Raw genomic sequence first — 25,358 nt, forward strand, 5'->3', positions numbered from 1 at the left:
GAGAGAGTCAAATGAATCAGGGCCATCGCTGCTGAGGTGGGCCGTACCTGAAAGGAATTTAAAAAGAGATCGAAGAAGAGCTTGACGTGTCGAAGAGTCCCCTGTGCGTGTTCATCTGTGATAAAGGCAAACACCACTTCATGGATCCCCAACAATGGGATCAGAGTCAGCGTGGACTTGGCCAGTCTGCGGGGAGAGAGACGCAGGCACATAGAGAGACAGTTGGTGACAGCGGAGCGAACAGAGCTGAGCTGCGACCCACCACCTCCAAACCAGCTCCTCAACCATCAGCAAGGCCTTGCAATCCCAGCTCTCTCACATCAGCTAGTTTGTCAACTCTTCGTTCACTTCCCCCACACTCCCCTTCAACACTGGATCCCAGTCCTGGCTGAGTGGATCCCGGTCCTGGCTGACAGGCCAGTGAGGCTGCCTAGTTAGGCTCCCCAGCCTGGATTGGAAGTGATTTCCATCAGGGTCCCTTCCGTGGCCAGGCCCTGGTCAGACGGTGAGGATAATGGGCCGGTCCTCACTCCGGGTGTCCGCACCCTGACCCTAAACCAGCTTCACCCTCATTCAAACACACATTGTTTCTGGCTGAGGGACCCAGTGTTGGGGAGGAAGTCACAGCCACCCCTGTTCGATAACCCAAACCCCAACCCCCACTCCATGACCCCTGACCCATCGCCGTCCACCTGATTCCACGCCCCCCACCCCCCCACCTCAGGAATGCCCGAACGCCCAGTGGGCAGCACTGAGAGCTGTGCTGAGAGACAGGCAGGCACTCACATTGTCTGGGTCACTGTTACTGGGAGGATCAGAGCTAGCATGAAAGAAAAGGGTCAGCACCCCCACTGTCCAGACCGCACTGACCAGACCCCTCCGTCCAGACTGCACTGTCCAGACCCCTCCATCCAGACTGCACCGGCCAGACCCCTCTGTCCAGACCGCACCGACCAGACCCCTCCGTCCAAGCTGCAACGTCCAGACCCCTCTGTCCAGACCGCACCAACCAGACCCCTCCGTCCAGACCTCTCTGTCCAGACCCCTCCGTCCAGACCGCACCGACCAGACCCCTCCGTCCAGACTGCACCAACTAGACCCCTCTGTCCAGACTGCAGCGACCAGACCCATCCATCCAGACACCTCCGACCAGAACCCTCTTTCCAGACCCCTCCGTCCAGATTCCACCATCCAGACTGCATCGTCCAGACCGCACCATCCAGACCCCACCGTCCAGACTGCATCATCCAGACTGCACCGTCCAGATCTCTCCATCCAGTCCCCTCCATTCAGACTCCACTGTCCAGACCACACCGTCCAGATTGCAACTTCCAGACCCCACCAGCCAGACCTCACCACCCAGACCGCACCGTCCAGACCCAAACGTCCAGACCCCTCCGTCCAGACACCACTGTTCAAACTGCACCATCCAGACCCGAATGTCCAGACCCCTCTGTCCAGACCCCTCCGTCCAGACACCACCTTCCAGACTGCGCTGCCCAGACCCCACCGTCCAGACCCCTGGATGGTAAAGGAAAGGATGTGATGGATGGATGGAGAGGAGAGGCTGGAAGGGGAGGATAACCTGAAAGATTAAACAAATAGTCGTACCTGAATTTATAATCGGTGTACCTCATCTGGTGAGCTCTAAGTTTAGACACAAGAATGTGAATAATTCTGATAAAAATGAAGAAATTGATCTGGAAGAAAACAAAGAGGCCATGTACGAATTAATGTTAGAGTGCTGCCTGAATTTCGATGGTGTAATTTTGTGCTTGGGGTGAAATATTGTCCACTGTACCAGTATAGAGAGTAGGATAGGAGAACGGATGATCCACCAGAACGCCATGTTTTTGTTTGTTGTCCAACACCTGCAGGTAAACAAGGTTTTGGTGAGTTTGAACATCAGTGGCAGAACTGAGAAACTGACTCGCCCTGTCCTGGATTCCACTTTCTCCCAACAAGCATCATCAACACAAACTCCAAGGTTTGGTTACTGGGGCTCGATGACACCTTGACCTGAGTCAGAAATGCACCTTTTAGCTCCTGGTGATGCTCGATTCCCTACATTTGTTTCTTTTCCATTAGGATTGGTATCCAGACGGCGTTGGGAATCTGGAATGTATTGGTTGGGAGATGGGAAACATCACAAACTTTTTGAAAAAGTACATGGAGGAGCACTGGAAATGTCATAATTCTCATGGCAATGGGCCTACTTCTGGAACGTGAGGTTAATACAGATAGGTTGATGGGACGAAGGTCCTCGTCGGTGCTATATGCCTCCGTGACTGGCCTCGGTCAGGATCAGTATCTGCAGCATGCATTGGGAAGGCAACTGAGGATGGTGAAAGTGTTAAAGACCCCAAACCCAGTGGGATTTTTCAGCCACTGCTCCCTCCGAGCACTAATTGTTCCCAGAATGTTCTGACAAAGGATTCAATTTTCAAATCTTCAATTTGCTCCTTTTATTGCTGTTGTTGGGAGGGACAGTTGTTCGGTTGCTTGAGGACAGCAGAGAGACAGGAAGTATGTTGGTAGCGTTACATGAATAAGGGTGGAACTGTTAACACCAGCAGAGATCCTACGGGCAGAATGGCCACATTTCGTCCTGTAAGCACTGCCATTTTTTTAGGAAGACAACAAGCAATCAAATAAAATTTGCCCAACCTTCCAGCCTCACTCCATCGTCCAGCCCCACGCTATCCCAATAAAGAAAACAATTCCATCCAGGTTTGTAGCAATTCCTGAAACTGTGTGTCCGAACCTCCTATAAAATTTGCACAGAATGAGTGGGTATATGCTCACCTCATCCTTCTGTGGATGGCACTCTTAGAGTCAACTTCCTCTAATGGAATGAGAGACTCGGTGCTCCCCCTCTGAGATGGACATCACTGCACCGAGTGAAGCTCTGGCTCTCAGAATCTTTGTGGTACAGTGGTAGGGCTCTGACCCCTGGAGCAGAAGGCCCAGGTTCAAGTCCTGCATCATTCCTGAATGGAAAGCTTAACATATGAGGAATGTTTGAGGACTCTGGGACTATTCTCATTGGAGTTTAGAAGGATGAGAGGGGATCTAATTGAAACCTACAGAATACTGAATAACGAGGATAAAATGGATGTTGGGAAGCTATCTCCATTGGTAGGAGAGACTGGGACCTGAGGGAACAGCCTTAGAGTAAAGGGAAGACCTTTGAGAGCGGAGATAAGAAGAAACTTCTTCAGCCAGAGAGTGGTGAATCTATGGAATTCAGTGTCACAGAAGGCAATTTGATGGGTCAAGCTACCAGCCATGAAGCAAAACACACTCTAATCATAGATTAACTAACTAACTGGCTAGCTAGTGCTCTAAAAGCATGTGATCTCAAACCAACCTGGTGGACTATGACCAAATGTCGTGTGACTTCTGATCTTGTCCATCCCAGTCCAACACTGGCACCTCCATATCGTGTTCGAACTTAGAAAGAGGCCGTTCGGCTCACTGTGTCTGTACTAGCCCTGCAAGTTTACTTTGAGATTGTTGATGGAGCCTGGCGTGAGGCCGTATTGTGTCGGATGGCAGTCGAAGTCAGGCCATCGTGGTGACTTAATCGATCGTTTGCCCGTGTCGGAGGTTTGTGGAACGGGGTGACCTATTGGCAGCGCACGTATTCCACTTACCCCACCCCCACCCCCACCAACCCCCTTCCCCTCAGGGTTGTGGAAAAGTGACACAGGCTCCAGAACCAAACATTCATGCCATTGGATCAACTTACCCAGTATTTTCATATAAATACTTGACAACGACCCAGGGGACGACGAATAACACTGGTGATCCTGAAAACCAACATAAAACAGTACAGTCTGGGTTACTGCAGAGTGAAAGTGGGAATCCTTTTGGAAGACAGTGCACTACCATAACATCGTGTCTATGCCTGGCCTTTGCCTGGAGCTCACTCTCCTCATTTCATCATTTCCGATGATGGAGAGTGATAATTGATGTGTGGTATTGATGGTGAAGTTAGGCCTGGCCTTCTGTGGAAACACCCAAACCCAAATCTCACCTGATGCCCACATGGGCACTGGGCTGGCTACACCTCTTGCCACCCTGGGCTCACCAAGGGGGCGTGATGGCAGTTGGAATGCCTCCAACATGTTCTGGTTCTTCTCAAGTGTATTAAGAAATAGAGCAGGAGTAGGCCATTCAGCCTCGTGAGCCTGTTCTGTCATTCAATACGATCTCAAGCTGATCATTCAGAGCACTGGGTCAGACTGAGCTCCAGACCTTCCCAATGAAGTGGAGCTTTCACTGAGATATCACCGAGTATTGCATTCAAATGAAACAGCTGCAGTAACCAGCCCGGGAGGAGGGGATTACACATCCTGACGTGCTACAGGGACGATGCTGTTAAACTTGAGAGCGTGCTGATAAGATTTACAAGGATGTTGCCAGGGACTGGAGGGTTTGAGCTATAGGGAGAGGCTGAACAGGCTGGGACTATTTTCCCTGGAGGGTCGGAAGCTGAGGGCTGACCTTATGGAGGTTTATAAAATCATGAGGGGCATGGACAGAGTGTATAGACGAGATTTTATTGCTATGTTAGGGAAGTCCAAAACCAGAGGGCATAGGTTTAAAGTGAGAAGGGAAAGCTTTAAAAGGGGCCTAAGGGGTAACATTTTCACACAGGGGATGGTGCGTGTATGGAATGAGCTGCCAGAGGAGGTGGTGGAGGCTGGTATAATTATAACATTTAAAAGGCATCAGGATGGGTACATGACTAGGAAGGGTTTAGAGGGATATGGGACAAATGTTGGAAAATGGAACTAGATTAGTTTAGGATATCTGGTTGGCATGGATGAGTTGGCCGAAGGGCCTCTTTCCATGCTGTACAGCTCCGTGACTCGAAGTTGCCGGAGGGGGCTGTGACTGAACGATCCACTGATCTAGCAAGGATTCCTTTTGAAGTGCTGGGGTCCATTGGAAATGGTCGTGACAGTGATCTGACTGATGATGGCGAATCCCTGTTCCCAGATAACAATGAGCAGGAGGGAACTGAACACCTACCCCAGCCGATGCATAAATAAATATTAAAGTAGCTCTTTTCGGAGAAGACAGCAATCACCAGCAGGTTGTGTAAGTAGATCCCTTCAATCAGCAGCCAATAGTAATTCGCCCCGATGCAATATTGCATGAGGACTTGAGCTGTTCTGCAACCTGCTGCGGTCTGTGTGAAAGAGAGAAACACGGGTTAGATCATTCATTGCTGAATGGGTGCAGGAGTGTAAAACGTGTGTGTGTGTGTGTGTGTGTGTGTGTGTGTGTGTGTGTGTGTGTGTGTGTGTGTGTGTGTGTGTGTGTGTGGTGTGTGCGCGCATGCGCGTGTGTGTGCGCGTGTGTGTGTATGTGTGCGCGCGTGCGCGTGTGTGTGTGGTGTGTGTGCGCGTGTGTGTGTATGTGTGCGCGCGCATGCGCGTGTGTGTGCACGCGTGCGCGTGTGTGTGTGTGTGAAATGAACGGCCAGGTTTGGCAGGAGGGAAGGTGGTCTCATTATCCTCGGGGAAAAAAACGAATCTCCCGATGAGTTTGAAGAGCCAAGGGATTTGGCGCGAAACTACAAAATAGTGACGTAGGGGCCACAAGAAGGCGAAACAAAGCATGAGGGTTCGTTTCTGGGGTTGGGGGAGGTTAGAGTTGAGAAGTGATGTTAAACTTGTCCAGAGCCTTACTTTGACCACACATAAACCATAAACACTTCTCATCTCTCTTTTAGAAAAAGATAGACTGAGAATGCAAAACAGATTCACAGGAACATGGCCGAAACTGAGAGGTGTATCTGACACAAACTATTGTGCATTCAGGGGTCCTTATCCTAGAAAAGAGAAATGCAGCTGCAGACTCGATAGGGACTGTAAAGGCTACAAATAAAGTTGGTGATAACTTTGATTGGTCTTTTTTTCCCCCTTAGAGACAATATTTCTACTTGCAAAGACCAAGTCTGGGGGGATGGGAATGCAATGAATCTGCAAATCCAGAAGCATTTAGGTGAAATGTCTTTACTCAGAGAGTGGCTAGACTGTGCAACATGCTAAAAGGTTGTGGAGACATGAGGGCAATCCCTTCTCATGAACTTTCCCTTCTCACTTTAAACCTATGTCCTCTGGTTTTGGACTTCCCTACCACGGCAATAAAATCTCGTCTATACTCTCTGTCCCTGAGGCAGTTTAGGGATAATGAACCTGGTCAGATATACTATGACACACTCCCAGGATAGATGGGATTTGAACCCTGACCCTCTGGCCCAGAGGTAGAGACATTACTACTGCACCAGACGAGTCCGGGGAGGAAGTCTGTGTGGAGCATAAGCCCCAGCTTGGACCAATGGAGAAGAATGGCCTCTTTCTGTGTTGTCAAGACTTTGTAAGGAGCAGGAGCTGATAATGTTATAAATGCTACATCACTGAGTGTGTCTAAGAGCATACCCTAGGTGTTATTGAGCACAACTGATATTAATTGGAAAGTCTAGCGGACGACATAAAAAGCAGGCTCGTCCTGTAAGGGAACAGGAATCCATACTCATGCTGTAAATTGTGAATGAATTGATGGGGAAGACACACTGAGCCCCACTTTGCCCATTGCCCAGTTTGATGATGGCCAGAAGATTATCCCCCCTTTATTTATTCACAGAATGAGGGCGTTGCTGGCTAGGGCAGCATTTATTGCCCCTCCCTAATTGCCCAGAGGGCAGTCCACAGCCAACCACATTGCTGTGGGTCTGGAGTCGCATGTAGGCCAGACCAGGTAAGGATGGCAGTCTCCTTCCCTAAAGGCAATTAGCGAACCAGATGGGTTTGAATGACAATCGACAATGGATTCATGGTCATCATTAGACTGTTAATTCCAGATATTTATTGAATTCAAATTCCACCATCTGCTGTAGCGGGATTCGAACCTGGGTCCCCAGAACACTATCTGGGTCCCTGGATTAACCGTCCAGTGATATTAGCACCAGGCCCCTGTCTCCTCTTTTTTTTGGGGGGGGTGGGGGTTGGACAGGGAGCAAACTCAGGCTGGGATGTGAAAACTGTTCTGGACCGTTCATAACAAGTTCCCACAAGGTGATTAAAATTATTCTCTTCCGAGTGGATAAAAATCCTTCATGTACGTCCTGTGCTGCCCATCTTTATCTCTCTCAGCAACGTGAACGAACATTCGTGGCAGGAAATGGAATCTGAGAACCAGTGAGGGTACAAACTCTGAGATAACAAGGTGTGAAGCTGGATGAACACAGCAGGCCAGGCAGCAACAGAGGAGCAGGAAAGCTGATGCTTCGGGCCTAGACAAACTCTCCTTGCTCAGGTACGGTTAGTGTAGAAATCTCTCTTCACTCTCCCTGACACTGTCTGGACTAACTTTGATCTCACTCAGTGGCACTTTCCGTTAAATGGAATGTTAATTTAAAAATCAAGAGAATTGTAATTGTACGAAAGCATCAATGAATAATACATGCTTAAGTTGAATTTAATCTATGTTCTGTTATTTTTAAGTTAAAATACCTTATAATGCCCTTTTGCAAACTTTATTAAGTACATTTTTTTGAAAAGTAACCACAGTTTTTGACACAGAGACAGCAGGAACTGCTGATGCTGGAGAATCTGAGATAACAAGGTGTAGAGCTGGATGAACACAGCAGGCCAAGCAGCATCAGAGGAGCAGGAAAGCTGATGTTTCGGGCTGAGAGCCTTCTTCAGAAATGGGGGAGGGGAAGGGGATTCTGAAATAAATAGGGAGAGAGGAGGAGGCAGATAGAAGATGGATAAAGGAGAAGATAGAGTGAGAGGAGACAAACAGGTCAAAGAGGCGGGGTTAGAGCCAGTGAAGGTGAATGTAAGTGGGGAGTTGGGGGGGATAGGTCAGTCCACGGAGGATGGACAGGTCGGGGGGGGTGCGGGATAAGGTTTGTGGGTAGGGGATGGGGGTGGCGCTTGAGGTGGGAGGAGGAAATGGGTGGGAGGAAGGACAGGTTAGAGAGGCGGGGACTGGCTGGGCTGGTTTTGGGATGTGTTTGAGAGAGGGGAGATTTTGAAGCTTGTGAAGTCCACATTGATACCATTGGGCTGCAGGGTTCCCAAGCGGAACATGAGTTGCTGTTCCTGCATCTTTCGGGTAGTTTCATTGTGGCACTGCAGGAGGCCCAGGATGGACATGTCGTCCGAGGAGTGGGAGGGGGAGTTAAAATGGTCCACGACTGGGAGGTGTCGTTGTTTGTTGCGAACAGAGCGGAGGTGTTCTGCAAAGCGGTCCCCAAACCTCCGCTTGGTCTTCCCGATGTAGAGGAGGCCACCACGGGAACAGTGGACACAGTATATCACATTAGCAGACGTGCAGGTGAACATCTGTTTGATGTGGAAGGTCTTCTTAGGGCCTGGGATGGGGGTGAGGTATCGGGCACGTGTAGCACTTCCTGCGGTTGCAGGGAAAAGGGCCGTGGGTGGTGCGGCTGGAGGGGAGTGTGGAGTGGACAAGGGAGTCCCAGAGACAGTGGTCCCTCCGGAAAGCACATAGGGTAGGGAGGGAAAAATGTCTTTGGTATTGGGGTCAGATTGCAGATGGCAGTAATGTCATAGGATGATGCGTTGGATTTGGAGGTTGGTGAGGTGGTACCTGAGGACAAGGGGGATTCTGTTTTGGTTATTATTGCGGATGGGGGAGTCAGGGATGAGTTGCGGGAAATGCGGGAGACACGGTCGAGGGCATTTTTGATCACTGTGGAGGGGAAGTTGCGGTCTTTGAAAAAAGAGGACGTTTGTGGCTTCCTCTACATTGGGGAAACCAAGCGGAGACTTGGGGACCGCTTTGCGGATCACCCGTCCTCCCTGGACTGACCTATCCCCTCCCTACCTCCCCACCTATATTCACCTTCACTGGCTCTAACCCCGCCTCTTTGACCTGTCTGTGTCCTCTCATCCTATCTTCTCCTTTATCCATCTTCTATCCGCCTCCTCCTTTCTCCCTATTTATTTCAGAATCCCCTTGCCCTCCCCCATTTCTGAAGAAGGGTGTCAACCCGAAACATCAAGCTTTCCTGCTCCTCTGATGCTGCTTGGCTGCTGTGCTCATACTCCTTTACACAGATTTTGAAGTTGCTGCTAACTTAGGAGCCAGTGTGAGAGTGTGAGTTACCCAGGAAGTGCTGCTTCTAATGAGTGCAGAAGGTTAACATGAAACAAATTTAGTAAATGCACTTGGTTTGTTGTGGAGAAAATTTATAGAGGCATAAAGTTCTATTAACTGCAATCAATGGGAAACGGATGAGGATTGTATTATGAAGGCTTCGTCGACAGTGGCGAGCATGGTCCACAATATTGAGGACCTAAAACCAGCTCAAACACATTGGACATCAGTAATGGATCAGAATCGTTTTGGCAAACACAGAGACAAAAAGAAACCATGGAGCTGGATGACCACACAACGGGCCAAGCGGCATCTTAGGAGCAAAAAAGCTGCCGTTTCGGGCCTAGTTTCTGATGAAGGGTCTAGGCCCGAAACATCAGCTTTTGTGCTCCTGAGATGCTGCTTGGCCTGCTGTGTTCATCCAGCCCCACACCTCATTATCTCGGATTCTCCAGCATCTGCAATTCCCGTTATGTCTGTCTTCTTAGTGGATTCTGTGCAAACCCTTTTGAGGTTACAGTTGCCTCTGACCTAAACTGGACAGCATTTGTTGCTATGAGGCCGGGGGGAGAAAGAGGGAAATGAGCAACATTCTTCACAAGTGATGACCAAGCTGCTTTGTCAGCACAGTTCAGAAAGTGGGAGCCTCCAGGTACTGCCAGAGATTAGCCAATCATACAGTGCTCCTTCTCCTTAAATTGTGCCTCCCATAGGGCACATCTGCAGCCTCATGGGAATGTTTTTCAGTCATGTTAACTAAAAATAAATTAAAAGTATGATCTATCAAGCAAGGCTCCATTAAAGGATCTGGGCAGCACGGTGGTTCAGTGGTTAGCACTGCAGCCTCACAGCACCAGGGACCCGGGTTCGATTCCACCATCGGGCGACTGTCTGTGTGGAGTTTGCACATTCGCCCCGTGTCTGCGTGGGTTTCCTCCGGGTGCTCCGGTTTCCTCCCAAAGATATGCAGGTCAGATGGATTGGCCAAGGAAACGCAGGATTACAAGGATAGAGTAGGGGGTTGGGTCTGGGATATTCTTGGGGGCAGGGGGCCAGTGCATCACTTGACTGGCCTTTCCCTGTACTGTAGAGATTCAATGATTAGAAATGAGTAATTTGTCTCAGTCAGGCTGGGGACCGTCAATAGGGGGGAAAGCAATCTGCAATTTACAATTCTTGCACTGTCTGGGTTCAGAGGCAGGATTAAATCCAATACATTCACTCTGACTTTGGGATACTGGGTGGGAAACCTGAAGAGGTGAATGCTGAAACTCCCAACGGTGGCTCTGAGTCAGGGAAGCTCTGCATCTGGGTGGGGATTCCACTACAGGGAGTGCGTAGCTTTGCCCCTAACTCCCCAGATGGGAATCCCACAGGATTGGGTGAAGCTCCTGTTGGAACGTTGGAGAGGTCCTGGCTGTCGTTGGACAGCTGTGTCACCTTCCTCAGCAATGACAGAGTGACGGGCCTGCCTCAGGATCAAGGGGGAATGGGAAGGTGTCAATTCCTGCCAATCAGAGGCTGGCAGCTCCAGCTCTCAGTAGCGCCACAGGGCAGGTTGTGGCCAGCGGAGGAAGGACAACACGCCTTCCTCTCTCCCCACCAACAACAGCAGCACTCGCCCCCACCCACCAAATCCCTGGATAATGGCAGTGCCCAGGTGACATGTAGATGCGGCTGTGAGAGTCTAGGGTCGGGGATTGGAGGGAATGGGGGTGCACGGGTGAGGTGAAAGTGAGGGCAGCTGGGTACCTCGGCAACACAGTCCAGCTGGAGCTGGTTAGGTGGTGCCTTTCCTAGTTAAGCCCCATTCCCATCTCCAAGTTCATCCCCAGGAGCAGCAAAAGATTCTGCCCCTTGGATTTATTCTCCAGCCAATCCGGTTCTCTGCTGTTGTCGGTAAAAGTCAGACCCAGTGGGGTGTAAAATTTAGATGGTCCCCGTTTCCCGATGAGGACAACTGGTTAAAACTGTCTCCCTTGTAGCATGCAGCAAACTATTGGGAAGCACTGGCCAACTGCACTAGTATGTTCAGGTCTGATGGACTCTCTCTAAGCTATGCCTTTCTATTTCTTTCCCTTATTTTTAAAAACTATTTAAAATAGTGCCAGACCATAGCGACTGTGGAAAAGCTGTTCACTACATTTCACTGTTTTCCTCACTGAAAAAGTACACACGACAATGGAAAAATCATTCATTCACTCAGTGTTCTGGTGCCATTCCACAAGACTGTCAATTTCAGGTCAGTTTTTTGCTGTGGTCTTTGATCCTGCCTGGAGGAGTGTTACAGCCGGGCTCCGATAGACAACAGTGAAACTCCGAGCTAATGTACACCTCTCTGGGCTGACAGTTACCTTGCTCCACATCAGCTCCCAGTTTCTATAAAAATCCTCCAGCATTTTAATAGTCTGTACTTACACTTGGGCTAGACCTCACGGGAAACAGGATTCAATTGAGACTGTGTTCATTCCCTAATTATGGACTAAACATCTCATGTAATCCTGGACTAAGCAAACTGCTTGTTTCATTAATCATTAGATCCTTGGGCTAATCACACTGAACCATTGTCAAAAGGATTTGAAGAACAGCAAAGTGTTTTATCCAGCTCAAGAGTTCTTTACTGTTTCTTTGCTTTCTTTAGCAGAGTTGGGGGAAGGGGCTGAATGGGCCCAGAAATGCACTGGCCCATGTGACCAGCTTCTGATCATGTACAATTCCCAAATCCTGGCTGGCTGGATGGTATCCTGACATGAATATTTCCGATTTATCAGGTAGCGTCTATCCCCAATGGAGTGGGGCAGCTGTATAGAATCCCTACAGTGTGGAAATAGGCCCTCTGGCCCAACAAGTCCACACCAACCCTCAGGGCACCCCATCCATACCCATCCCCCTATTACCCCCCAAATCTACACATCCCTGAACACTAGGGGTAATTTGGCATGGCTAACCCACCTAGCCTGCACATTTTTGGGCTGTGGGAGGAAACCGGAGCACCCGGAGGAAACCCACGCAGACATGGGGAGGATGTGCAAACTCCACACAGTCAGTCGCCCGAGCGTGAAACTGAACCCAGATCCCTGGCACTGTGAGGCTGCAGTGCTAACCACTGAGCCACTGTGGAGGTGCTCATGTGGTTTCAATATCACTGGACCACCTATCCAAAGGCCCAAGGCTAATGTTCTTGGGATCGTGGCTGAGAGGGTGAAGTTTGAATCCAACAAAGTTCTTGAGTTTGCCTCGTGGCATACATTGTTGCCAAAACCATCCAGTTTGCTAATGGCCTTTCAGGAAGGAGATCCGCCATCCTGACCTGTGCGTGACTCCAGGCCAAAGATAATGTGGTGGCTCTTCATTGCCCAGCGAGGCACTGAGTTAGAATCTCCATGGCATGGGAGCGGGCCATTTGGCAAATCCACGCCAACGCTGTGTAAGACATCTCACCCAGTTACTGTAACCCTGTATTTCCCACGGCTAACTCACCCAGCCTTCACATCCCGGGACGCTACAGGCAACTTAGCATGGCGCATCCACCCTAAACTGCACGTTTTGGGCTGTGGGAGGAAACCCGCACAGACACGGGGAGAATGTGCAAACTCCACACAGGCAGTCGCCCGAAGGTGGAATTGAACCTGCGGGCCCAGTGCTGTGAAGCAGCAGGGCTAACCGCTGAGACATCGTGCCACCCACAGCTCAAGGGCGATAAACATTGGCAATAAATGTTGTCAGTGATACCTGAGGAAGATTTGTAAAAAATATGATGGGCAATTATCTGGTTACCAGTGAGTGTCTCCCCTTCAAACCAACATGAAATCACCAGAGATGACCTACCTCATTGTTAAACCAGACTTTAATATCAACATCCTCTGTGATTTGTTTGTACTGCGTTTTAAAAAGAGCGTCTTTAATGAGGATAGAGACTGCTCGAAGGATGAAAGAGGCAAACAGGTTCATGTGGATGTAGTTCCGCATACAGTGAAGTTTCCTGGAGGAAAGATACAGACGATTAAGAATGGTGGGTCAGACAGGTTTCAGATCAGCGGGACTGGATTTCACTTCCTGCGAGCTTCGTGTGAAGGGGAGGGTGAACGCTGCCCCAGTTTTGGAAAAGACTGTGTCTCTGATATGAATACCAAGATTGGGTGGAGGGCAATTAGCTGCAGAGTTAGACCCACCACCCCCTCCCCCCCGCCCCCCCCACCCCCACTCTTCCCCAATGCCAAATCATCTTCCGCGGCCCATCCTGATTTACTCCACACTGACCCGTATCGCCTGGTTGAAGACATTTTCTAATCAGCCGTTCAGACATGTTGTGACACACCTCCAGAGCAGGTGGGAGTTGAGCCTGGGCCTCCTGGTCCAGAGGTAGGAATGGTACCAGGGCACCACGGGAGCCCACCATCTCTTGGCACAGGCTGACCATTCAGCAGAATGTTTGACTCATTCTTTGCAGCGGACTCATTTGGCTCGAGTGATTGTTTCGATTGTTAGAGTGAAGGGATCAACTTTGACCCACATCTCCGGCCTGGATGGAGATCCACGGTCAACAGGTCAAAGGTCAGCGCGCTGGAGGTGAGAGGTCGGAGAACTAGAGATAACGTTAGCACATTACAGGTGAAAAGTGTGTGTACTATAAGTGGAAAGTCATTGCACTCGAAATGAAAGGCCAGAGAACTAGAGGTGAAAGATCAAAGTATTAGCGGCTCGATATTTGATTGCATCACCGAACTCTTACCCAAATCCCACCAGAATTCCCAGGGCCAACACCAGGGTCCCTAAAGACAGCGAATATCCCACTGTGTACATTATCTTGAAACCGTGTAAAATCTTCCCTTGTTCCTGCTGAAAAGTGACAGAAAACATTGATTACCAAAGGCACGATGGGTAGGACAGCAGCTCCGGGATTCCAGAGGGAGCCCCAAAACAGTTTTTGGGCAGAAATGCCGGAAAACAACCATCTTTGTTAATTCTGATGAAAAACAGTTGAGAGACATGGTGATCAGAGAATATCTGAGCAGATATCATTATACACATCGCAGCAAAAAAAGGAGATGGAATCTAAAGAATATAATACAGGAAGGCAGAGTGCAGAGGCCATTTGTTATATTGTGTGGATGCTCACTCTTTGAAACACCAGTCTGAGTTCCTCCATTTCCATACTCCTTTCCCATAGCCCAGGCATGGAGCTGTTTCTATAGAATATGATTAGAAATTCAGCATTCTTTCCTCATTATTCATTCACAGGATGTGGGTATTATTGGCTAGGCCAACATTTATTGCCCAGAGGGCAGTTGGGAGCCGACCACATTACTGTGGGTCTGGAGTCACATGTAGGCCAGGCCCCGTAAAGATGGCAGTTTACATCCCTAAATGACATTACTGAACCAGAAGGGCTTTTGACCCGACCATCAGCAAGGGCTCATGGTCATCATTAGACTCTTAGCTCCAGATATTTATTGAATTCAAATTCCACCCTCTGCCCTGGTGAGGTTCGAACCTCGGTCCCAGAACATTATCTGGGTCTCTGCATTAACAGTCCAGCGATGATACCACTAGGCCATCACCTCCCCTCAAAACAGCAGCATCGCATTGAACATCCATCAAAGACCCAGCATAACATTCGGTCTCTACATCTCAATCAATAAAGATTGAAGCAAGAGCAAAAACAGAAGTTGCTGGAGAAGCTCAGCAGGTCTGGCAGCATCTGTGAAGAAAAAAATCAGAGTTAATGTTTCGGGTCTAGTGACCGTTCCTCAGAGCCTTTTTTTCACAGATGCTGCCAGACCTGCTAAGCTTTTGCAGCAACTTCTGTTTTTGCTCCTGATTTAAAGCATCCGCAGTTCTTTCGTGTTTGATAAAGATTGAAGCAGGGCTGGCAGAGGTGCTTTGCCTGTCTTGTGATGGATTGCGGGCCCCAGTACAAACGTTCACAACCCACTGTAATGGTTCAGTCATTCCGACAGCTAGCCGGTTCTGGGGATATCCATGCTCCCACCTGAGCTCGGTCATCCTTGGGATCATCTTTGCACTGGCTGCTGTCTCTCCAGGGCTGTTTAATGGTGTCCATCACCCAGTTACCGTCAGGCCCGCACTTTCTGAAAACGAAGCCATCCTGCACTGTAAGAGGCGGAAATTAATCACCTCCTTTGCATTAAATTCAGGCAGAACTCTCCCGCACTGCACAATTCATTGCTTCTAGTTTATTTAGTTTTTATCCAAGCGACATCATTGGAAGTTCTCACTGAAAGGCGTGTACCTGTATTATACCACGGTAAGTACCAGGGGCACGAAATGTTCACAATGGTGTTTGGGAGGCCATCGGGCCAACAGGCGTACTTATCGAAGGTCCGATTACACACGACACCTACCGATAAAACACAGGGGACCATTTCACTCAAGGTTTGCGAATGGAATCTGATGTTAGCCCCAGTTTGATTGATAACCACTGAATAACCCAGCTTGAAAACCATTAACTAACCCAGCTTCATAACCACTAACTAACACAGGGACATAACCACTGAGTAACACAGAGACATAACCACTGAGTAACAGAGGGACAGAACCACTGAGTAACACAGGGACATAACCACTGAGTAACACAGGGACATAACCACTGAGTAACACAGAGACATAACCACTGAGTAACAGAGGGACAGAACCACTGAGTAACACAGGGACATAACCACTGAGTAACACAGGGACATAACCACTGAGTAACAGAGGGACATAACCACTGAGTAACACAGAGACATAACCACTGAGTAACACAGAGACATAACCACTGAGTAACAGAGGGACATAACCACTGAGTAACACAGGGACATAACCACTGAGTAACACAGGGACATAACCACTCAGTAACACAGAGACATAACCACTGAGTAACACAGAGACATAACCACTGAGTAACAGAGGGACATAACCACTGAGTAACACAGGGACATAACCACTGAGTAACACAGGGACATAACCACTGAGTAACACAGGAACATAACCACTGAGTAACACAGAGACATAACCACTGAGTAACACAGGGACATAACCACTGAGTAACAGAGGGACATAACCACTGAGTAACACAGGGACATAACCACTGAGTAACACAGGGACATAACCACTGAGTAACAGAGGGACATAACCACTGAGTAACACAGGGACATAACCACTGAGTAACACAGGGACATAACCACTGAGTAACACAGAGACATAACCACTGAGTAACACAGGGACATAACCACTGAGTAACACAGAGACATAACCACTGAGTAACACAGGGACATAACCACTGAGTAACACAGGGACATAACCACTGAGTAACACAGGGACATAACCACTGAGTAACACAGAGACATAACCACTGAGTAACACAGGGACATAACCACTGAGTAACACAGGGACATAACCACTGAGTAACACAGAGACATAACCACTGAGTAACACAGAGACATAACCACTGAGTAACACAGGGACATAACCACTGAGTAACACAGGGACATAACCACTGAGTAACACAGAGACATAACCACTGAGTAACACAGGGACATAACCACTGAGTAACACAGGGACATAACCAATGAGTAACACAGAGACATAACCACTGAGTAACACAGGAACATAACCACTGAGTAACACAGGGACATAACCACTGAGTAACACAGAGACATAACCACTGAGTAACACAGAGACATAACCACTGAGTAACACAGAGACATAACCACTGAGTAACACAGGGACATAACCACTGAGTAACACAGGGACATAACCACTGAGTAACACAGAGACATAACCACTGAGTAACACAGAGACATAACCACTGAGTAACACAGAGACATAACCACTGAGTAACACAGAGACATAACCACTGAGTAACACAGGGACATAACCACTGAGTAACACAGAGACATAACCACTGAGTAACACAGAGACATAACCACTGAGTAACACAGAGACATAACCACTGAGTAACACAGAGACATAACCACTGAGTAACACAGAGACATAACCACTGAGTAACACAGAGACATAACCACTGAGTAACACAGAGACATAACCACTGAGTAACACAGAGACATAACCACTGAGTAACACAGGGACATAACCACTGAGTAACACAGAGACATAACCACTGAGTAACACAGAGACATAACCACTGAGTAACACAGAGACATAACCACTGAGTAACACAGGGACATAACCACTGAGTAACACAGGGACATAACCACTGAGTAACACAGAGACGTAACCACTGAGTAACACAGGGACATAACCACTGAGTAACACAGGGACATAACCACTGAGTAACACAGGGACATAACCACTGAGTAACACAGGGACATAACCACTGAGTAACACAGAGACATAACCACTGAGTAACACAGGGACATAACCACTGAGTAACACAGAGACATAACCACTGAGTAACACAGGGACATAACCACTGAGTAACACAGGGACATAACCACTGAGTAACACAGAGACATAACCACTGAGTAACACAGGGACATAACCACTGAGTAACACAGGAACATAACCACTAACTAACACAGGGACATAACCACTGAGTAACACAGGGACATAACCACTGAGTAACACAGGAACATAACCACTGAGTAACAGAGGGACATAACCACTGAGTAACACAGGAACATAACCACTAACTAACACAGGGACATAACCACTGAGTAACACAGAGACATAACCACTGAGTAACACAGGGATATAACCACTGAGTAACACAGGGACATAACCACTGAGTAACACAGGGACATAACACTGAGTAACACAGAGACATAACCACTGAGTAACACAGGGACATAACCACTGAGTAACACAGGGACATAACCACTGAGTAACACAGAGACATAACCACTGAGTAACACAGAGACATAACCACTGAGTAACACAGAGACATAACCACTGAGTAACACAGGGACATAACCACTGAGTAACACAGGGACATAACCACTGAGTAACACAGGGACATAACCACTGAGTAACACAGAGACATAACCACTGAGTAACACAGAGACATAACCACTGAGTAACACAGGGACATTACCACTCAGTAACACAGGGACATAACCACTGAGTAACACAGAGACATAACCACTGAGTAACACAGAGACATAACCACTCAGTAACACAGGGACATAATCACTGAGTAACACAGAGACATAACCACTGAGTAACACAGAGACATAACCACTGAGTAACACAGAGACATAACCACTGAGTAACACAGGGACATAACCACTGAGTAACACAGGGACATAACCACTCAGTAACACAGGGACATAACCACTGAGTAACACAGAGACATAACCACTCAGTAACACTGGGACATAAACACTGAGTAACACAGAGACATAACCACTGAGTAACACAGGAACATAACCACTGAGTAACACAGGGACATAACCACTGAGTAACACAGAGACATAACCACTGAGTAACACAGGGACATAACCACTGAGTAACACAGGGACATAACCACTGAGTAACACAGGAACATAACCAATGAGTAACACAGGGACATAACCACTGACTAACACAGAGACATAACCACTGAGTAACACAGGGACATAACCACTGAGTAACACAGGGACATAACCACTGAGTAACACAGAGACATAACCACTGAGTAACACAGAGGCATAACCACTGAGTAACACAGGGACATAACCACTGAGTAACACAGAGACATAACCACTGAGTAATACAGAGACATAACCACTGAGTAACACAGGGACATAAGCACTGAGTAACACAGAGACATAACCACTGAGTAACACAGGGACATAACCACTGAGTAACACAGGAACATAACCACTGAGTAACACAGGGACATAACCACTGAGTAACACAGGGACATAACCACTGAGTAACGCAGGGACATAACCACTGAGTAACACAGGGACATAACCACTGAGTAACACAGGGACATAACCACTGAGTAACACAGGGACATAACCACTGAGTAACACAGGGACATAACCACTGAGTAACACAGGGACATAACCACTGAGTAACACAGAGACATAACCACTGAGTAACACAGGGACATAACCACTGAGTAACACAGGGACATAACCACTGAGTAACACAGAGACATAACCACTGAGTAACACAGGGACATAACCACTGAGTAACACAGAGACATAACCACTGAGTAACACAGGGACATAACCACTGAGTAACACAGGGACATAACCACTGAGTAACACAGGGACGTAACCACTGAGTAACACAGAGACATAACCACTGAGTAACACAGAGACATAACCACTGAGTAACACAGAGACATAACCACTGAGTAACACAGGGACATAACCACTGAGTAACACAGGGACATAACCACTGACTAACACAGGGACATAACCACTGAGTAACACAGGGACATAACCACTGAGTAACACAGGGACATAACCACTGAGTAACACAGAGACATAACCACTGAGTAACACAGGGACATAACCACTGAGTAACACAGAGACATAACCACTGAGTAACACAGAGACATAACCACTGAGTAACACAGGGACATAACCACTGAGAAACACAGGGACATAACCACTGAGTAACACAGGGACATAACCACTGAGTAACACAGGGACGTAACCACTGAGTAACACAGAGACATAACCACTGAGTAACACAGAGACATAACCACTGAGTAACACAGAGACATAACCACTGAGTAACACAGGAACATAACCACTGAGTAACACAGGGACATAACCACTGACTAACACAGGGACATAACCACTGAGTAACACAGAGACATAACCACTGAGTAACACAGGGACATAACCACTGAGTAACACAGAGACATAACCACTGAGTAACACAGGGACATAACCACTGAGTAACACAGGAACATAACCACTGAGTAACACAGAGACATAACCACTGAGTAACACAGGGACATAACCACTGAGTAACACAGAGACATAACCACTGAGTAACACAGAGACATAACCACTGAGTAACACAGGGACATAACCACTCAGTAACACAGGGACATAACCACTGAGTAACACAGGGACATAACCACTCAGTAACACAGGAACATAACCACTGAGTAACACAGAGACATAACCACTGAGTAACACAGGGACATAACCACTGAGTAACACAGAGACATAACCACTGAGTAACACAGAGACATAACCACTGAGTAACACAGAGACATAACCACTGAGTAACACAGGGACATAACCACTGAGTAACACAGAGACATAACCACTGAGTAACACAGAGACATAACCACTCAGTAACACAGGGACATAATCACTGAGTAACACAGAGACATAACCACTGAGTAACACAGAGACATTACCACTCAGTAACACAGGGACATAACCACTGAGTAACACAGAGACATTACCACTCAGTAACACAGGGACATAACCACTGAGTAACACAGGGACATAACCACTGAGTAACACAGGGACATAACCACTAACTAACACAGAGACATAACCACTGAGTAACACAGAGACATAACCACTGAGTAACACAGAGACATAACCACTGAGTAACACAGGGACATAACCACTGAGTAACACAGGGACATAACCACTGAGTAACACAAAGACATAACCACTGAGTAACACAGGGACATAACCACTGAGTAACACAGGGACATAACCACTGAGTAACACAGAGACATAACCACTGAGTAACACAGGGACATAACCACTGAGTAACACAGAGACATAACCACTGAGTAACACAGAGACATAACCACTCAGTAACACTGGGACATAACCACTGAGTAACACAGAGACATAACCACTCAGTAACACTGGGACATAACCACTGAGTAACACAGAGACATAACCACTGAGTAACACAGAGACATAACCACTGAGTAACACAGAGACATTACCACTCAGTAACACAGAGACATAACCACTCAGTAACACTGGGACATAACCACTGAGTAACACAGAGACATAACCACTGAGTAACACAGAGACATTACCACTGAGTAACACAGAGACATAACCACTGAGTAACACAGAGACATAACCACTGAGTAACACAGAGACATTACCACTGAGTAACACAGAGACATGACCACTCAGTAACACAGGGACATAACCACTGAGTAACACAGAGACATAACCACTGAGTAACACAGAGACATAACCACTGAGTAACACAGGGACATAACCACTCAGTAACACAGGGACATAACCACTGAGTAACACAGGGACATAACCACTGAGTAACACAGAGACATGACCACTCAGTAACACAGGGACATAACCACTAACTAACACAGAGACATAACCACTGAGTAACACAGAGACATAACCACTGAGTAACACAGAGACATAACCACTGAGTAACACAGGGACATAACCACTGAGTAACACAGAGACATAACCACTGAGTAACACAGGGACATAACCACTGAGTAACACAGAGACATAACCACTCAGTAACACAGAGACATAACCACTGAGTAACACAGGGACATAACCACTGAGTAACACAGAGACATAACCACTGAGTAATACAGGGACATAACCACTGAGTAACACAGAGACATAACCAATGAGTAACACAGAGACATAACCACTGAGTAACACAGAGACATAACCACTGAGTAACACAGAGACATAACCACTGAGTAACACAGAGACATAACCACTGAGTAACACAGGGACATAACCAATGAGTAACACAGAGACATAACCACTGAGTAACACAGGGACATAACCACTGAGTAACACAGGGACATAACCACTGAGTAACACAGGGACATAACCACTGAGTAACACAGAGACATAACCACTGAGTAACACAGGGACATAACCACTGAGTAACACAGTGACATAACCACTGAGTAACACAGAGACATAACCACTGAGTAACACAGGGACATAACCACTGAGTAACACAGGGACATAACCACTGAGTAACACAGGGACATAACCACTGAGTAACACAGAGACATAACCACTGAGTAACACAGGGACATAACCACTGAGTAACACAGGGACATAACCACTGAGTAACACAGGAACATAACCACTGAGTAACACAGAGACATAACCACTGAGTAACACAGGGACATAACCACTGAGTAACACAGGGACATAACCACTGAGTAACACAGGAACATAACCACTGAGAAACACAGAGACATAACCACTGAGTAACACAGAGACATAACCACTGAGTAACACAGGGACATAACCACTGAGTAACACAGGGACATAACCACTGAGTAACACAGGGACATAACCACTGAGTAACACAGAGACATAACCACTGAGTAACACAGGGACATAACCACTGAGTAACACAGAGACATAACCACTGAGTAACACAGAGACATAACCACTGAGTAACACAGGGACATAACCACTGAGTAACACAGAGACATAACCACTGAGTAACACAGGGACATAACCACTGAGTAACACAGGGACATAACCACTAACTAACACAGGGACATAACCACTGAGTAAGACAGGGACATAACCACTGAGTAACACAGGGACATAACCACTGAGTAACACAGGGACATAACCACTGAGTAACACAGGGACATAACCACTGAGTAACACAGGGACATAACCACTGAGTAACACAGAGACATAACCACTGAGTAACACAGGGACATAACCACTGAGTAACACAGGGACATAACCACTGAGTAACACAGAGACATAACCACTGAGTAACACAGGGACATAACCACTGAGTAACACAGAGACATAACCACTGAGTAACACAGGGACATAACCACTGAGTAACACAGGGACATAACCACTGAGTAACACAGGGACGTAACCACTGAGTAACACAGAGACATAACCACTGAGTAACACAGAGACATAACCACTGAGTAACACAGAGACATAACCACTGAGTAACACAGGAACATAACCACTGAGTAACACAGGGACATAACCACTGACTAACACAGGGACATAACCACTGAGTAACACAGAGACATAACCACTGAGTAACACAGGGACATAACCACTGAGTAACACAGAGACATAACCACTCAGTAACACAGAGACATAACCACTGAGTAACACAGAGACATAACCACTGAGTAACACAGGAACATAACCACTAACTAACACAGGGACATAACCACTGAGTAACACAGGGACATAACCACTGAGTAACACAGAGACATAACCACTGAGTAACACAGAGACATAACCACTGAGTAACACAGAGACATAACCACTGAGTAACACAGGGACATTACCACTCAGTAACACAGGGACATAACCACTGAGTAACACAGAGACATAACCACTGAGTAACACAGAGACATAACCACTCAGTAACACAGGGACATAATCACTGAGTAACACAGAGACATAACCACTGAGTAACACAGAGACATAACCACTGAGTAACACAGGGACATAACCACTGAGTAACACAGAGACATAACCACTGAGTAACACAGGGACATAACCACTGAGTAACACAGGGACATAACCACTCAGTAACACAGGGACATAACCACTGAGTAACACAGAGACATTACCACTCAGTAACACAGGGACATAACCACTGAGTAACACAGGGACATAACCACTGAGTAACACAGGGACATAACCACTAACTAACACAGAGACATAACCACTGAGTAACACAGAGACATAACCACTGAGTAACACAGAGACATAACCACTGAGTAACACAGGGACATAACCACTGAGTAACACAGGGACATAACCACTGAGTAACACAGAGACATAACCACTGAGTAACACAGGGACATAACCACTGAGTAACACAGGGACATAACCACTGAGTAACACAGAGACATAACCACTGAGTAACACAGGGACATAACCACTGAGTAACACAGAGACATAACCACTGAGTAACACAGAGACATAACCACTCAGTAACACTGGGACATAACCACTGAGTAACACAGAGACATAACCACTCAGTAACACTGGGACATAACCACTGAGTAACACAGAGACATAACCACTGAGTAACACAGAGACATTACCACTCAGTAACACAGGGACATAACCACTCAGTAACACTGGGACATAACCACTGAGTAACACAGAGACATAACCACTGAGTAACACAGAGACATTACCACTGAGTAACACAGAGACATAACCACTGAGTAACACAGAGACATAACCACTGAGTAACACAGAGACATTACCACTGAGTAACACAGAGACATGACCACTGAGTAACACAGGGACATAACCACTGAGTAACACAGAGACATAACCACTGAGTAACACAGAGACATAACCACTGAGTAACACAGAGACATAACCACTGAGTAACACAGAGACATTACCACTCAGTAACACAGGGACATAACCACTCAGTAACACAGGGACATAACCACTGAGTAACACAGGGACATAACCACTGAGTAACACAGAGACATGACCACTCAGTAACACAGGGACATAACCACTAACTAACACAGAGACATAACCACTGAGTAACACAGGGACATAACCACTGAGTAACACAGGGACATAACCACTGAGTAACACAGGGACATAACCACTGAGTAACACAGAGACATAACCACTCAGTAACACAGAGACATAACCACTGAGTAACACAGGGACATAACCACTGAGTAACACAGGGACATAACCACTGAGTAACACAGAGACATAACCACTGAGTAATACAGGGACATAACCACTGAGTAACACAGAGACATAACCAATGAGTAACACAGAGACATAACCACTGAGTAACACAGAGACATAACCACTGAGTAACACAGAGACATAAACACTGAGTAACACAGGGACATAACCAATGAGTAACACAGAGACATAACCACTGAGTAACACAGGGACATAACCACTGAGTAACACAGGGACATAACCACTGAGTAACACAGAGACATAACCACTGAGTAACACAGGGACATAACCACTGAGTAACACAGTGACATAACCACTGAGTAACACAGAGACATAACCACTGAGTAACACAGGGACATAACCACTGAGTAACACAGGGACATAACCACTGAGTAACACAGAGACATAACCACTGAGTAACACAGGGACATAACCACTGAGAAACACAGAGACATAACCACTGAGTAACACAGAGACATAACCACTGAGTAACACAGGGACATAACCACTGAGTAACACAGGGACATAACCACTAACTAACACAGGGACATAACCACTGAGTAAGACAGGGACATAACCACT

The 25,358-nt window shown here is 47.1% G+C and overlaps 1 protein-coding gene across 2 annotated transcripts in view; it reads right to left on the reverse strand.

Moving 5' to 3' along the window:
* gcgra (glucagon receptor a) overlaps positions 1-25,358 on the reverse strand; it is a 185,897-nt gene that overhangs the window by 12,405 nt on the left and 148,134 nt on the right. For both annotated transcript variants that reach the window (XM_059653641.1, XM_059653642.1), the window contains exons 4-12: positions 15,401-15,508; positions 15,140-15,261; positions 13,880-13,986; positions 12,976-13,129; positions 5,041-5,200; positions 3,752-3,812; positions 1,802-1,871; positions 1,612-1,700; positions 48-186 (exon numbers count right to left, since the gene is read on the reverse strand). In XM_059653641.1, coding sequence (XP_059509624.1) covers positions 48-186; positions 1,612-1,700; positions 1,802-1,871; positions 3,752-3,812; positions 5,041-5,200; positions 12,976-13,129; positions 13,880-13,986; positions 15,140-15,261; positions 15,401-15,508 — 1,010 coding nt within the window. The remainder of the gene's footprint in view (positions 1-47; positions 187-1,611; positions 1,701-1,801; positions 1,872-3,751; positions 3,813-5,040; positions 5,201-12,975; positions 13,130-13,879; positions 13,987-15,139; positions 15,262-15,400; positions 15,509-25,358) is intronic.

This window comes from Stegostoma tigrinum, chromosome 22, assembly GCF_030684315.1.
Source record: "Stegostoma tigrinum isolate sSteTig4 chromosome 22, sSteTig4.hap1, whole genome shotgun sequence".
NCBI classification, from domain to species: Eukaryota; Metazoa; Chordata; class Chondrichthyes; order Orectolobiformes; family Stegostomatidae; genus Stegostoma; species Stegostoma tigrinum.